Raw genomic sequence first — 17,642 nt, 5'->3', positions numbered from 1 at the left:
GTGCTCAAAAGGAGCTTCACATTAGGCTGTGGTTATCATACCTTAAGTGCAGCTTAATACTTACCTGAATGTGGCAAAGTGACAGATATTTCTATGGCATTTGCCCTACTGAGCACTTGTGAATTTTCAGCCATTGCCTTCAACATCACAAGTCTTTGACATATCTGGCACTGTAATCAAGTTACCATTTATGGCCTTCCAGCAAAGCTATATACTTTCCTTTCAAAGCACTCGGTGTAGTTGAAATCAGAATTCAACTAAAAAAAATGTGACTCATTCAATGCTTTAATATTCAATATTCACAACTAAGATGAGTAATTGAATTATTATTTTTTGCAGATGGCTGCAGGGTACATGAAACCAAAGGAGCTAAAACTTAAAACCACAGAGAGATTTGACTCCATTTTATAATGCCATTGTTTTCTGAAAAATAGGCAAGAAGCCTTTTGTCCTAATAAAGGCAACTGTTTTCCTTTCAAATTATAATTTGGGAACCCTTCTACTTGTTCAATGAGTAAAAATATACCAAGTAATATGGTATTAAACCATATATTTCTGAAGGCCGAGTTCAACTCTTGGCTGCTTTCAGTCGGAACAGCAGTGGTATGCTACAGTTGACCTCGGTGCAGTTGTGCAAAGCAACTTAAAATCAGCTACATTTCCCACTCTCTCAATCTTGACGTTTGCACTGTAGACTGTGTCTCTTCATTTGGAGCAATCAAAATGAAGTGACACAGCTACAATGCAGGCACAACTAAGATTAAAATAAGAGATGTGGCAAATCAGGAAGTAATGAATAGGTAATGCCAAGTTTGGGTTTTAAAATCCTGAAGAGTTGTGGGAGAGAATAATAATGGCATTATAAAATGGAGTCAATTCTCTCCTTGTGGTTTTAAGATTTAGCTCCTTTGGTTTCATGTACCCTGCAACCATCTGCAAAAATTAATAATTCAGTTACTCATTTTAGTACATAGTTGTGAATATTGAATATTAAAGCATTGAATGAGTCACAAAAAATTTTACCCAAGAGAAGTCCGATTTCTAGTCATTACGACTAAGAACACTGAAAAATTACTGAAATGGGTAACTGAAAATCAGTTTCAGCAATTAAGAAAAAAGGAACCTGCCAGACATTTTACCTTCCTAGCCCAAGAGTATCAAAGCCAATTAGAGCAACTCAAATATTGCCCTGGCTGGGAGCTACACAGCACAACCTGGAAACTGAACCAGTAATGTTCTGATTTGTACAGCTTAGTTCCATTTCTGGTACCTTGACGAAGCATTCCAAAAGAGGTCACTCAAATACAAAATGTTTATAATACATTTTTTGAAAAAAAAATTCAACATCTCTGGAAATTCAGCTTAGAGCATCGGATCTTCAGAAATAGGAGCCAAATTAGCTCTTTGAGCTTGCATTGCCTTTTGAAAAGTTCATGGTTGATCATCTTCCTCAACTCTACCCTCCGGCACAATCCCATATCTCTTGATTCCCTGCGTAATGAGCCCAAAAATCTGTCAATCTCAGACCTGAATATCCTCAATCATCGAGCATCCACAGCTCTATTGGGGGTAGAGAATTCCAAAAATTCCTGATCTCTGAATGAAGAAATTTCTCATCTCAGTCCTAAATAACTGGCTCCTTATTCTGAAACTGCAATCCCATATTCTAGGTTTCCCAGCCGGGGGAAACACTTTCTCAACATTTACCCTATCAAGTTCCTTAAGAATGTTTTGTTCCAATTAGATCAGCTCTCATTCTTCTAAATGCCAAGAAACATAGGCCTAGTCTACTCAATCTCTCCTCATAAAACAATATCCTCATCCCAGGAACCTTTGTTGCACTCCCTCTAGGGCAAGTATTCCTTCCTTAAGTAAGGAGGCCGAAACTGCACACTACTCCAGGTGCAGCCTCACCAGTGTCCTGTATAATTGTATTGAGGCTTCTGTACTCTTATACTCCAAACCCTTTGGGAAAAAAAGCTAACACAGCATTTTCCATCCAAACTGCTTATACCTACATGTACTCTTAAGCACAGAAAAATAACAAAGGACACCCAGGTTTCTCTGAATGCAAACACTTCCCATTTCTCAATTTTCATAATTTCCTACTGAAGTGGTTAACTTCACACTTCAAATTATATTCCACCTGCCATGTCCTTGCCCACTCATCCAAACTGTCTATATCCCTCTGCAGTCTTTGCCCTCCTCACTGCTTACTTTCCCACCCAACTTTGTATCATCAGCAAACTTGGACACATTAACCTCCATCCTCTAATCTACGTCAATAACATAATTTGCAAATAGCTGAGCCCAAGTGCTAATCCTTGTGGTTACTTCCATTAGTTCCAGCCTGCCAACCCATAAATGCTCTGTATACTCTTAGTGCTTTCCTTCCATTGACCAATCCTCAAACCATATTAATATATTACCTTCAGCGTCATGGGCCCTAATTTTGTGCACGAGAGAGAGAGAGAACCGGAAAACACCATAGGTATAGATATTTATTTGAAAAATAAAACAGTGATGAAGCATTATAAACCAGTAACAAAAATTGTTTTACTTATCCAAATAAATCTTGCATGTTACCACTCCCAAATGATGCGCGCATCTGCGCAAGAAATTTCCGGATATCTGGTGTTTTCAAACAATAGATTTCCAGGCTGGAGAGGTTACAGTGAAATAGATTCTAGCATTTTTCTTACTATTGATGTTAGGCTAACTGGTCTATGGTCAATATTCCCTTAAAACATTGCTGTGCACGGCCTGCTTTTTCAGTCTGCGGTCCCTTTAAATTCTTTTGCATGGCCGCGTGCACACAAATTATTACTCTCAGAACAAGGCCTGCACAGTACCTTTCAGGCTACAGCACGGCAATGTACCCACATTGTTTAATGGAACATTGCCTATAGATTCCTGATTTCCCTCTTCCTCCTTTCTTAAATAGCAGTTATGCTACCTTCCAATCCTTAGGAATTGTTCTAGAATTTAAAGAAATTCAATAAGATCAAAACCAGTGCATCCATTTTGTTTGCATTTAGGAGGATGAGCATTCACACAACAACTCCTTTAAAGTGATACCTTAAACTTTGACCACCATATGAAAAGTTGTGACATACAAGTCAGTGTTTCAAATATAGAAAAGGAAGAAGGTAAACAAAAAAGGCCAAGCTCTGCAATACGGGCAAGATCCAGTGGTTACAACAAGCAGCAAGATCCAGTGGTTACAGCAAGCAACAAGACAACTTAATCCTAAGTAGCATATGTCCCAGGGAGAAGGATATATCTTGAATTTTTGTTGTACAACTTTTTTCTGTTTCAAGAAGTAAATTTTCCCAGTTCCTCAGAATTAGTTGATAGTTCCTCTTTGTTTCAAGGCCTTAGATTCAGGTGATACATAGCAAGGCATTTCCAACTCAGCATACCTCATCTCAAAACCAGTATCAGGATACTCTTACCGCACTATCCCATGCATGTCAGATCTTGTGATTTTTACAGCTGTTGAATGGTGGTACAAACAAATCCCAAATATTCAAATTTTGAGGGGCAACGGAAGACCGTGTTTCTTTAAGTTTCAGATAAGCTAAAGCACTCATCAATCTAATATTGTTCTCCCAGCAATGTCCACATCTACTTCAACTACTTACTGCGTCATAATTTTGCTTCACCCGACAAGCTGCACCCTTGTTTATTATTGGTGCATCCAGCCTGAGACTGAAATCATTGAAGATCAGCATGCAATATTTCATTCACTATTTTTTAGTCCTACTTGTGACTTCTGACCGTAATAATGGGCAACATAATTTGGTCAACTGGCTTCTTTGTAACATTCTAAGTACCACACAATGCATATATCAAACTTCCAAAACAATGGATTTCCAGGCCATTTTTGCAACATGCCTGTAATACAGTTTACGGCAATATATAATCAACATTTCTGCCATTTGCTCCTATGAGTATAGGTTCATTATGCGTTATGGGCCGTTACAATAAAAAGAAACATCTGATGGCAATAACACAAGGAGGGCTCAAAAATGACAGTTGGTCAACCAACAGGAGCAACATCACCTGACAAAAACTACAAAATTAATTTACAACGTCCATTACATGGGCGTGCTTCTTGAAAGCAGTTTAGAAATTACGCTGTAGAGTGGAAATCATTTACAATTAAATTTGGTTTGCCACAATATTTTTATTACAACATCATGAGGCAGCTGATTTAAGCGCTAACATGCAGTCAACATTCAGGTATAAAAACTAGTGCATTAGCAACAATTCAACTGAAAGTATATTCTCTATTTGTCAGGTTATTAGCCAAATCATAACTACACATATTCAAAAACATTTCATGAACTGAATATTGATTTGCAGCCGAGATTTAAATTGTGTTCTTCGCTTAGTCATTTGCAAGGCTAACTTCAAATGGTTTTTTATCAAAATTGTTCTAATTTTGACCTGTTTTACTTAAAAAATACATATCTAAGCAGAATTGAACATCTCTCAGAATTGCAAGACAGGGGATATAAACACTCATTATCAGACTACTTCAAAGACTCCTGATGATGCAGAAGCCTTTCCTTGTATATTGAGGGGCAAATTTCATTGTTACAGTGAAAGAAATTGTTGTTTGAAAGTCACATTTGATTTTTTTTTTAGGTAGTTGGATATACCCTAATGGTTAAAGGCCAATGCAGGCCAATAATTGGGAAACTGTATTGCTGTCTATACAGAAAAGTTGTGTTCAGCTTGCTCCCAAAAGAATGGCAGCTTATGGTTTGTGGATGTGAACCTGCTAGCTCTGGAGGTGCTTGTGAAAATCCTACCTGAAAGTGGGCCTGGTGCCTCTGGAGACAGCAGCGCCACATTTATTTTACTTCATTCCAACTGAAGTTAGGAAAAAAGAAAAGGGACATAAGTGTATTGTAACCAGAGGCTCTTGTTTTCATTCCAATTCACTGTTACCACAGAACAGCAGATCAATGTTTAAATTTTTGACCAATTCAGCACCATAGGTGTCTTCCCAATATTGGCTCGAGGGAACTCTCTGCCAGACAAGCAGTCTGATAACTGGGCTTGAGAGAGGTGGTGGTGGTGAGGTAGACGTGGGTGGCGTCAGCATGCATGTGGAAACAAGGACTGTCTTTTCAGATGATGTCACCAAGGGAATGTATAGATGAGAAACAGGAGGCAGCCAAGGACAGGTCCTTGAAGGACACCAGGAGGAAAAGCCGTTGCAGGTTAAGAATCATCCAAACCTTTAAGTTGTGTTTCTGAAAGCAAGAATCAAACCATCTGAAAGTATGAATCAAGTAAACGTTCATATTGAATGATCAACATAAAAATGCCACAAACTGCAAAGCTCTTGAATGCAGCTTTGAATGATAGGTTGTTGCTGCATTCAAAGTATCCCTAAATAATTTCTGGATATTGAACTTTGAAAAATGTTTTTCAGTTAAAATTGTGTTTCAATTCATCTGAAATCATGCTCATATTGGGCTTGTAATCAGCTCATGTTGGTGAATTTCACAAAATAAAGAATGTTGAGGACTTTAATGAAGGCCAAGGTAAAGAGTCAGAGCAGTAGAGGCAAAAAGGTGGTGAGGAATCAGCCAGGAAAGAAACTGACCACATCAGAAAGGAGAATAAACAGCTAATAAAATAACACAGACTACATTATTATCTTTGCTTTAAGCACTCACAGTAGATTTAATGTCAGGCTATCTTTTTTTAAAGTTCACTCTCAAGATATGGGCGCTGCTGACAAAGTTAGTCGCCCAGAGAATGTGGGGTGGGGCCGCCTTCTTATGGATGATGGAACCGCATGGTTTGCTAGGTGATTTCAGAAGGCTGTTAAGGATCAAGCAGTTTGGTATGGGATAGGAGTTACATATAGGCTGGGCCAGCGAATGACAGCAGGGTTCCTTCCTCAAAAATCTTAACAGAACTGTTTGAATTTTTCATGACAATCTGGCAGCTTCACGGTCACTTTTTAAACTCCCAAGTTGTTTTATTTTTTAAAAATAAATTCAAATTTTCAAATTGTCCCCATGGAATTTGAACTCACATTCTCTGGGTTTCGTCCAGGCCTTCTAGTTGAGTAACATAATCACTACGCCACTGTACTTCCAGTCTGCTGTACAATCTAAAACTTTTTAAGTTGAAGGATGAAGTACTTTCCACATTAGTAAACTGTGCTTAACCAAATTGCAGTTGCACAAATGTAGTACTGTTGTTCTGTTTCACGGTTTGAAAGCTACACAGACTGAGAACTAAGCAAAACAGAAATTCAGGAAAAATACTGATGATCCAGAGAGCAATATGAGACAGACACACACCTGTCCAGCTCCTGAATTGGCTAAAACTATAGCTACAAATACACTGAATTGGTTACACTTCAATATCAAATATATATTTTTTTTAAATGTGGTTGATAAATGCTAAAAGTCATGTTTTTCCACAGTATCAATGTACAATTCTAAACAAGCAAAATGTATGGTGTGCTATGTAAATAATTTAATTTAATTTAGTAATTTGATTAAGACATTGTGATGGAGGCAGCTTTAATCAAGACATTCAAGAGGAAATTGGATTATCTGAAAAAGGAGGATGTGCAGGGTTACACAGAAAGGCAGGAGAATGGCACTCGAATTACTCAGAGAGCCGGTGCAGACATGATGGGCCAAATGGCCTTCTCCTGTGCTGTAACAATTCTGAGATTCTATAAATGATGCAAAATAGCATCTATGGAACACCAAAGAACAGGAGCACTTTCAAACTGCAATTACATTTCAATCACCTCAGTTTCTTTGAAACAAAGTACGATTCAAATTTCACAAAGTTAAACATTCCAGTGAATAGTACAGTGTGGTTCATTATTACTGAACCAGGAGTGCATATTCACCTAGCGACACAGTGGCCCAATCGATGTACTCAGTCCAAATGTAGTTGACAAAAACAGGTTGCCATTTCCAAGCCTCAAGGTATCAACTAAGTAGTATTGTCCAGCAAATTCAAGTGGCATTGAATGAAAGAACTGCTGCTACTGTAAGCACTTTGGAAAAATCTCAGTAATAATTCATATTAGCTTGTTGAACTATATCCAGTGACTTGAAAAATGCAGCTTAATGGTGTACTTTGTTTTGACAGAATGGTAGAGCTATAATTGCACAAGGATTGGATAATTATGCTTGCCATTCATCAGAAAATTAGTCATTTCCCAACCCTGACAAAATAAAAACAATTCACAGACTACCAGTAACATTAATTCATTTATCCTTTTCCCTCAATCCATTAACATTCCTAATTCCTTGTTGCATATAATTCTTTGTGGTTTGTTGCAGCTCTTCCCCGCCCTAGAGATTATCCCCTCATTTATACACTTACTACTTTTAGAATTCATTTCCTCTGGTTAAAGTTCAAATAATAGTTGACAAATGTTCATTCATACAACTTCTGAAATTTCATTTATCAAGGGGGAAGTGTACAGTACTGAAAAACTACAAAAATGTTTTAGAAGTACAGTACAAAAGCACTTTATAATCATTCCAACTGAAGTTGAAACAATTTTTTCTATCGAATTCAAGTAGCACTAAAGCATTATAAAAATCAAAGTTTCATTCAAGTTTATATACTCTTTTGGGTTTTCAACTGGACACACCAATTACCCAGCTTAAGGCGAATGTGCAAATCATTCTTCTTTTTAAAGCGTAATAATCAGCCCTAGCTTGAGTTGGTAAACATGACTGGATCGGCTACAAGTGCGCCGCAATTACTCTCAGCAACATCTGGCTAGAAAGAGGAAAATAAAAATCAGCAAAGATCTCCAAAATCGATTGCTATCTGGTGAACCCTGCTAGAGAATGTGTATTTGAGTCAATCAAGAACAGGACAAACTCCAAGTGATGTGCTGTGTCTTCATCAATCAAACAGCCTGTCAACATTCACTGTCTAGGCTGACATTAAGAATGGCCATCTTACGCCTATTCTTCTTCTGTGAACTTAAACAGTGTGATGGCAGGCTAATTAACTATGGAGGCATCACAATAGTCCCACTTGTACTGACCAAGGAACCACATCACATGTTCAGTCATCACCTGAAAGAAAGGAAGACAGAAAACTGGAAGGGAAAGAAAAAAATTATGAATACACAGAACTATTATACTGGTTGCCAATGCATTAGTCATGTTGCTTTGGGAAGATAAAAAAAAAAAAATCTGCATGTTGGCCCACCAACTTCCTGCACAATTTCTCGAAAGTTATGTTTGAGTCTGAGTTTAGAATCTCCCCAACTCTACCATTTCGACACTGGTTGCACTTTTAATCACATTTTTTATACAATTTAAATACAAACATCAACTGACTGTGCAAAGTGCTGCTCACACTTACTGGAATCCTGACTGGCACCTGTACTCGTATTTCTGTCAAGTCCAATAATGTAGATGTGAAAGCAGCACCACATAAAAAATACCAAGCAATGTCTACACATTACAAGTTATAAATCCTAGTGTGATAAAAACAGAAAATGCTGGAATTAGTCAGGTCAGGCAGCACCTATAGAGAAAGAAACAGTGTTAACATATCAGGTCGGTGACCTTTCATCAGAACTGTTCTGATGAAAGATCACCGACCTGAAATGTTGACTGTTTCTCCCTCCACAGACACTGCCAGACCTGCTAGTTATTTCCAGCATTTCCTGTTTTCATTTCAGATTTTCAGCACCTGCGGTATTTTATATTTGCATAAAGTCTAGTGTGGTTAACTGTGTCAAGTATGCAAGATTCTACCAGGTATCAGTAAACCTTACATTGCTTTCTTCAATTACTCATGCCCTTACAGAGAAACCACATGCTGTGATTTACATCAACTATTCCCTCCCACCACCCCACTGTTATCCAAAATAATGTTGAGGTTCCTGTGCTGTCACTTTTGCACTAAAGAATTTCTCTCATAGGACAATGTTCTAACCCACTATTCAAGTACTTTCTCTGCACTAATTCTGCCTCCAAGCTCAGAGAATTATATTAGCAGGCAGCGAATATTGCCCAAGGATTATTTCATTTTCTTAAAGGCCAGTCTGTGCAGGATGTAACAGTTCTGCAATCAACTTATTCATGTATACAAGTGATACTGAATAGTGGGAGACAAATTAAATGAACTAAAATCTTATCCATTTCCTCTTGCACTCTCCCTTATCAATTTGCAACCTAGGTTCCAATCCCCTTGCATCAAAAGCATTGATACTGGAATAAATTCAATGGATGACATTTGCCCCCCAGTACCTCACCAAAGTAATTAATTATGTGTTACTATTCAACAGCATTGGCAAGCTATAAAGGGAGGTAGTAAGGGGAGGATTAGAGGGAGGCAGTAAGGGAGGAGGACTGGAGGGAGAACAGCTGAACATAATCCACTCACCACCCAACATTTACAAAGACATACCTCCTTAGCTAATTTTCCCACCATAACCCAGATGTGCTAAACTGTTCACAGCACCCTATGCTGCCCAGCTGAATTCAACTAACTCAATACAGACCAGAGAACAAACCTAGGGACCAGATTAAAGCTCAATGTCACCAGAGCCTTATCAAGTATTATAAGATTGGAGCTTTTTCCTGAGAAGCTAAGGAGTAAATTCAGGGCCTATTTATAAAAATCTGCTGGCCAGAGTCCTTTGTCATCAATGAAAGATTTCTTTCAAAAAGATAGGAATGACCTGTCAAATTGAGGCAAGATCATTCAACTTGAAAACATCCAGATAATTCATACATCACCATTAGCGCCAAATTACTCCAATCTAGGCGTCTGATCGGAACTACTTGATTAATTGCAGCAGGGTGGCATTAACAATCATTCCAAAAAAGAACAGCAATTTTCTCAACATGATGCTTGTGTGGTGCAACAGTGAGGAAATAGCACAGCTTCTCCCAATGTTCAGAGACTTAAGTATAACTGAATTTGGTACGGAGTTCAGCTTGGGCCATTGAAGCAGAATCAAGGTCCTGCCCAGGCTAAATTAATTTGTTTATCAGCCACTTTAGATGTACCATTATCTCTTTGAAGAGTTTTTTTTCTGGAATGCCAACACTTTCCATTTCCTTGCTAAAGCATATGGAATATCATCTCCTTAAAGAAAAATCTTGGCACAGTCTGGTACCAGAATTGCAACATAAGGAAAAGAAATAAAGACTTGCATTTATATAGTATTCTGCATAACCACCAGATGTCTCCAAGTGTTTTACAGCCAGTGAAGTACTTTTGAAGTGAATCACTGTTGTAGGAAACGCAGCAGCCAACTTGCACACAGCAAGCTCCCAGAAACAACAATGTGATAATGGCCAGGGAATCTGTTTTTGTGGTGTTGATTGAGGAATAAATATTGGCCAGGGCCCTGCTCTTCTTCGAAATATTGCCACAGAATCTTTAACATCCATCCCATCAGGCAAAAGTCGCCTCGGTTTAACGTCTCACCCGAAAGATGGCACCACTGACATTACAACACTCCTTCGGTCCTGCACAGGAGTGTCAGCTTTGACTTTAGCATTCAAGTAAACATGAATGGCGCATATAGTTTTCAGCAAAAAAAAAATGAACATAATCCAAAAACATATCCCCAAAAGGATATGCTAAAAGCATCACCAATTTAACCTTCTGGGTTTGCTTGACAGGGAACAGACTAAGCATAATTAGAGCATGGTCCCAAGAGCACCCAGTGGCAATGAAGAACCATCCAAGACAAGGAAATAGTCAAATAACAGTCATGAGAATTGGAATAAAAAGGTATAGCCCCAAGGCAATGGTTTGCACCGTTTTTAAATATCCTATTAGGCCCAAGGCTTAGCAAAACTTAAATATGATCCTTGCCACATCAGTAATTGCTCACTTACCCTGGCAGTGAGGTGTCAGCTTTGACACAAATTACAAGCTCAGAATTAGCACTGGTTTTAATAAAACCAATATCAAAGGTAGGTTACTTGCAAATGCTAACTTAGCACGTCAACATTAACTTACAGCACTCAAACCAAACCTATAAATACCAGATCGTGCATCAACTACTTGCTACTCAAAGCCATCATGGCTACCATGCTATAAAATTTGCACACATATACATGTTCTTTCATGCAACTGAGATTTTCTTTTCCTCACCACTTTCCACAATTATGCTTATGACACAATTTGAGCAACCCTCCAGTGCAGTGCAGAGGGAATTCTACACTGTTGATGGTGTTGGCATTCGAGGCCCCACCTGCCCTCTCAGGTGGATGCAAAAGGCCTCATGGCACTGTTCTGCCCGGTGTCTAGATCAACATTTATCCCTCAAGAGAGACTATCTGGTCATTATCACATTGCTGTTTATGGAAGCCTGCTGTGCACCAACTGGCTGCTGTATTTCCCTATATAACAACCATGTCCACACTTCAAAAAGTACATCATTGCACGTAAAGCACTTTGGGGCATTGAGGTTTTAAAAGGTGCTACATAAATGCAAGTCTTCTTTATTGACCTTGGCTTTCTCCTCCTCTAGAAGGGAGGATTATCTATGTTTACATTGTCAAATGGGTTGGAAACTGGAGATTTTTAATTTTCTTCATATTATCATGAATAGATTCGCTACAATAATAGTTAACCTCCAACGGCACTGCTCAGATAAAAGTGTTAAAGATAGCTTAAAAATCAAACCATTGTTAAATTGTCTGTTAATTTTCCAATATTTAGTTTGTAATTTTTAGTTCGCACAAAAATAAATTTTTATTGCTCCTGCCACCCGCCAAAGCTCAAGATGCATTTGAGCAGATTTACATTTCCCTATACCCTGTCGCTATACATTTAAAATAATGACCTTACCACCAAAAGGCAAAAATTTAGACAAATTTTCTTTACAGCCGAAATTTCATTAAGCATTAGTGAATGGGTTAATATCTTTGATAAAATAGGAAATGTATGCATTTTACTGATAAAGATAGCAGTCAGTGGAATTAAAACTGAGGGATTTTTAAAGTAATTAATGTATCCACCTTTTTTAAAATAAAGAGAAGGAAGTTAGAGAAGGAAGCTATCAGCAGTATCTAGATCTGTGCCACCTCAGGTAGTTGCAATGAGGTGTAGAGCCGAGTTAGGAGTAGTGGGAGAGTTGGAACGGAGAGCGGGAAAGATCTAAAGGATAGGTAATTATCAGGAGTGAAACAGAAAAAGGGCCCAACTAAATAAAGAAGGTACATAAATTTGAAGTACAGGCTTGGGAACATGTAAGCATGCAGGCTGAAATCAGGAAACAATTTCACCAATAGCTGAACCTAGGTACACTCAATATAAACATTTTTTTAAAAAAATAAAGCCACTATCTGTGACAAAATTACAGTTTGCCTTGACAAAGTGGCTTTAACCAAGGTTTGGTTACCCAGGATGGTTTTGAAGAAACCAAAACTGAACTAGTTGGAAAATCACTAGTTTGAGTAAAGTTTCTAATCTGTCAACAGACACACACAATTTTTTTTTGAAAGCAGCTTGTGAAATTACTGTATAGTCAATGTGGACATTCACTGATATAACAAATCTAATTCTCACTCTCCCAAGTTCACTACAAACTATACTGCTCTCAGACCAGTGAACCAAAGATCATTTGCGGTGCAACAATAAACATCGGTACTACACTGACAAATTATTTTATTCGTCTTATTTTTGGAAATTTTCTCTCATTGCTACCCAAAAAATGGTTCTTACACAAGCACATTTCACATGGCATTGCTCACAGGTAGTACCTGGGTAAATACAAGCCATTGTAGCTGGTTGAAAACTACTGAAATCCCTCACAGGTCAAAAGTGACTGCTTGTAAATTTCAAGGATGATTGGTGGATGATTGTTTGAAACAAGCCAACAAAGGCAAAGGTTTTGTTTTGCATCTGTAAAATAAAAAAAGTGCAATGAACACATAAAAAACTAGATATATATATAACAATCTTTTCCTTGGCTTCCCAAGAAGGATCTAACAAGATGCTTAAACACAGGAAAAAGATCTTAATATAGCAATATTAAGATTGAATAACCATCCTCTGGTACATGTGGGTATTTAATATGGAAGTTAGATAACTAAACACCACTTTCTTAGCATCAATATTGTATCCTGCCTTGTAACTGCCCTGAGATTTTCAAACAGGTAATCCCAAAACTATTCTGACTCCTTTGCTAGTGACACAAACTTTTCAAAATTAAACCAGCCTATTGTATGGCAAGTGCCAAGTTAGCAATAATACTATTTTCTGTACATGCGCACCACAATACTTTGACAGTTTTTGAATTCATTAGCTTTCTATCAATTTTAAAATGCTGAACCCACCAACAGGCACTGAAATCATACTCCTAACCACAGAAATTATAATACTCAAACAGGTGATTCAGCCCAACCAGTCCATCTCAATGTTTCCCTTCCACACGATCAAACAGTCCTAATGTCACTCACCCATAAGAAAGCTTTATGGGAAAAGCCTGTTCTTCCCATTAAGCTCAAGAGCACATTACCATGTGTGGTCTATCATGTACAAATATCAGTCAAATAAAGGACTATTTTATTTCTATTTTCAGAATTCTGCCCTGAAATACAAATTGAATAACCTCACTTGTTGATAAATGTGGTCTAAACTGCTTGTACATAGCTCAGGCATTTTAAAAATATTGCTTGCAATTATAAACAAACACCATTAAGTTAAATAATTTGAGATTTCACTTTTTGATCATAAATTTGCCATTTCACCAACTTCGATAAGCTATGCTTCAAAATTAACCATAAAACTACACTGTATTGGTGCACTTCCAAGGATAGTTCCAAAAAGGTACAGAACCACATTCAAATTTTACAGTAACCTTGCCTATGTAAACTCAGACAAATGCAACGTTCCTTGTACAATTAGTTTGCTTTGATAACACAGAAAAACAGAAACTCGAGTGGTTTACTGCAGTGTTTTTGCAACCTTCTGCAAACCAACCCCCACCTCAAACATCTGATGGAATAAAGAGAGGGAAGGGCTTATTGACACTTTTCTAGCAGGGCATTAGAACAGGAATTCAGAGGACAAAAGACACAACAGTCTCTACACAAGCCCCTAGCTGTGGGATGAGACTTGTTAGTCAAAAGAACATCTTATATAGAATGAAAACAAAGTGCCTGAAAAACTCAGCAGGTCTGGCAGCATCCGAGGAGAGAGAATCAGTTAACATTTCAAGTCCAAAATGACTCTTCTCCAGAATGGCTGTAGAAGGCATATTTACATAGCACATTTTACAACTAATGGACATCTCAACACACTTTACAGCTAATTAAACACTTCTAAAGTGTCATCACCATTGTAACATGGGAAAAGCAATCACCAATTTGCACATAGTAAGCTCCCACAAACAGTAATGGGTGAAAGACCAAATAGCCTGCTTATGTGATGTTGGGTCAGGAATAAATACCCCAGAGTAATTATGCTGCTTTTCTTTGAAATAGTGTCATGGGATCCTTTACATCCACCCGAGAAGGCAGACGGGTTCTCAGTTTAACATCTACCACAAACCACATTCATAAATGTTGGCAGAATATGGATGCCAGTCTGTGATGCCCACACATCTAAAGCAGAAGAGGGCACCTCCAGCAGCACAGCACTCCTCCAGTACTGCACTCCTCCAGTACTACCAGCCTAATGTTTTTTTTTGGTGCTCCAGCCTCTGGAGTGAGACTTGAGCCCTCAGGATTCTGACTCAAGAGGTGAGAGAGATAGAGAGAGAGCGAGAGAGAGCGCTACCCACTGAACCACATGCTGAGGGTGGTGGTGGCGGCGGCACTTCCCATCCAGGCCTCGGACCCCGCACTCAATCAGAGCCAGCACAGGGGAGGGCCGGCTCACACCGACGCCCCGGTGTTAATGTGTGTGCAGGGGGGCGGGGAAGAGCCAGGCCCAGTTGCTCATGCCCCCCTCCTCCCAAGCAGCAGCTACTCCATCCCCCTCTGTACGTGTCTGTGTGCCGAGTGAGCGGTCACGGAGCTGGCACGGTGTATGTGTGTGTGTGTGAACGGAGGCAGTGACGGTACCTGCTCTGTCTCCCCGGATAATATTCCTGTCTCTTTTGCAGGTTCCGCACCGGGTGTAAAGGAATACTATCCGCCATCTTAAAGTGGGTAGGTTCGCCTCCCACAATCCCCCGGGCGCCGGCGCCTACGTCATCGCTCTATTGCGTCATATCCATGTTACGTCACTCCTCAATTGCGTCATCCCACCCGCCCCCATTACCTCATCCACTCCATCCCCCAGGCTGACCCATCCAAGTCCTGTCAGCATGTGTCCACCCAGCACTTGCCCTCAAAAAAAAAATCCCAACTAAGTTCTCACTTTTCAGAACTTATTAACCCTCCACTCCCCCCCTCAACTGTTTTTTTTTCAAATTGTCCTTTGCGACAACCCTTCCCACAGCAAAACTTTTATTTGCTAAAAAAAAACAAACATTGAATATCGCAGAAGAAAGAGACTTCTTGCCAAAGCTATTCGCCCCGCAAACGCAAGAATGTCAAATTTCAAACGATCACCGAGGCATTGTGTGCTCTCTCGGGTGGACCAAAAAGATCCCATGACCCCATTTTGAAAAGGAGCCAAGGAGTTCTCATCCGGGGTTCTGGCCAATGCCAATTTCTCAACCAACTTAGCTGAAACACATCATTTCGTCAACGTCACTGTCACACAACAATCAAGTTATACTATAATAAAAGCAAAAAACTGCGGATGCTGGAAATACAAAACAAAAACAGAAATAAAAATACCTGGAAAAAACTCATCAGGTCTGACAGCATCTGCGGAGAGGAACACAGTTAACGTTTCGAGTCTGTATGACTCTTCAACAGAACTAAGGAAAAATAGAAGTGAGGTGAAATATAAGCTGGTTTAAGGGGGGGGGTGGAACAAGTAGAGCTGGATAGAGGGCCAATTTATACTACACTGGAAAACCAGGAGAAAACCAGTCAACATCTTTTTCTCCTGTACTATGAATTGTTGTGATTGTTTGAAATTTGGCATTCTTGCATTTGCCCTGATGAGCGCAAGACAAAAAGCTTTGGCAACATCTCTTTCTTTTCAGCAACAGAAAACAAATCCCACATTTCTTCACTCAGTGATCATGGAAATCTCATGTGATGCTGGCCAATATAATTTGCTGTCACTGCAAGTAAGGAAAGAAAGAACTTGCATTTGTATAGTGCCTTTCATGACCTCATGACATTCCAAAGTGCTTTATGGCCAATGAATTTTTTTTAAATGCAGTCACTGTTGTAATGCAGGGAAAGTTAGCAGCCAATTTGTAAACAGCAATGTGACATTGACTAAACAAACTGTTTTAGCTATGTTGATTGAGGAATAGGCATTGGCCAGAACATGGGCGAGAACTCCTTGGCTCTCCTTCAAAAGGAATCTTTCTGGTCCATCTGAGAGGGCAGACAATGCCTCGGTTTTAATGTCTCATTTGAAAGGGAGCACCTCCAAAGGTGCAGCACTCCCTCAGTACTGCACTGGAGTGTCAACCTGGATTCTGTGTTCAAGTGTCTTGAACCCACAACCTTCTGACTCAAAAGCAAGACTGCTAGAGTACTTATCTGAGTCACAGCTGACATAGTTGCTGGCATTATTACTTGCATGTCATTGTCTCAAAAATAACATTATCTCAAAGGAAAAGACTTGAAATATGCAAAAGAATAGTTCACTTCCGCCACCCTCATAAACAGTGAGTTCTATGTCATTACCACTCACTGCGTAAACATATTCTTCCCCATACCCCGCTACATCTCTGACCCATAACCTTAGATCTGTGTCTCTTAGTCCTTGCATCATCATTACTCATCAAGAATAGTTATTCTTTTAATTAGTGTTATGGATACCCCTATGTGTCATACATTGGGGCTGCTTTTTGCTGAGGGCTTTCCCATTTGTCCATCTTAACTAAGGTAGAACAGCAGCAGAAAGCCCATGGAAAATTACCCCCATAGAGTTTGTAGATCCCATAAGACAAACTACATAGCACAAAAAAATGTATGAGGCACTTCCTCGGTGCATAGAAATAATAGATTCTATGGATATAACAACTAAAAGCAAACTTTCTCTTTCTAGAGGGATTGAATTGAAAAGTGGTGAAGTTATGCTAAACTTGTATAGAACCTTGTTTAGACCACACTTAAGAGTACTGTGCATTCAGCTCCAATCACCTTATTATAAGAAGTCTATAGAGGCAATGGAGATGGTGCAAGATAAGACTTACAAGATGATATCTGAAATGCAAAGTTATATCTGACAGGAGAGAATGAACAGGCTGCAGCCCCTCTCTCCTGAGAAGACTGAGGTGTGACCTAATAGAGGCTTCAAAATTATGACAAGAGTTAGATGATCAAAGATGAAAGGTTCAAGTGGAGCATAAATGTTCACATGGGCTGGTTGGGTTCACTGAGCTGTTCTGTTTTATTGGTTTACACTACTGGAAGCAAGATAATTTCAGTGATAAAAGCAAAAAAACTGCAGATGTTGGAAATCCAAAACAAAACAAAAATACCTGGAAAAACTCAGCAGGTCTGCCACCATCGGTGGAGAAGAGCACAGTTGACGTTTCGAGTCCTCATGACCCTACAACAAAACTAAGT

The 17,642-nt window shown here is 39.1% G+C and overlaps 1 protein-coding gene across 5 annotated transcripts in view; it reads right to left on the bottom strand.

The window, feature by feature from the left end:
* Positions 1–15,166, bottom strand: part of atp9b (ATPase phospholipid transporting 9B) — a 273,915-nt gene extending 258,749 nt beyond the window's left edge. For 3 of the 5 annotated variants that reach the window (XM_041189970.1, XM_041189971.1, XM_041189974.1), the window contains exon 1: positions 15,060–15,166. In XM_041189970.1, coding sequence (XP_041045904.1) covers positions 15,060–15,136 — 77 coding nt within the window. In that variant the 5' untranslated portion in view covers positions 15,137–15,166. Of the gene's footprint in view, positions 1–12,752; positions 12,895–14,776; positions 14,858–15,059 lie in introns of those variants that run through there. The other 2 variants (XM_041189972.1, XM_041189973.1) reach the window with 2 other exon arrangements.
* Between the last annotated feature and the right edge of the window lie 2,476 nt (positions 15,167–17,642).

Source organism: Carcharodon carcharias, chromosome 6, assembly GCF_017639515.1.
Source record: "Carcharodon carcharias isolate sCarCar2 chromosome 6, sCarCar2.pri, whole genome shotgun sequence".
Lineage (NCBI taxonomy): Eukaryota > Metazoa > Chordata > Chondrichthyes > Lamniformes > Lamnidae > Carcharodon > Carcharodon carcharias.
Note: the sequence above shows the minus strand (reverse complement) of the source record. Positions and strands in the feature narration are given on the sequence as shown.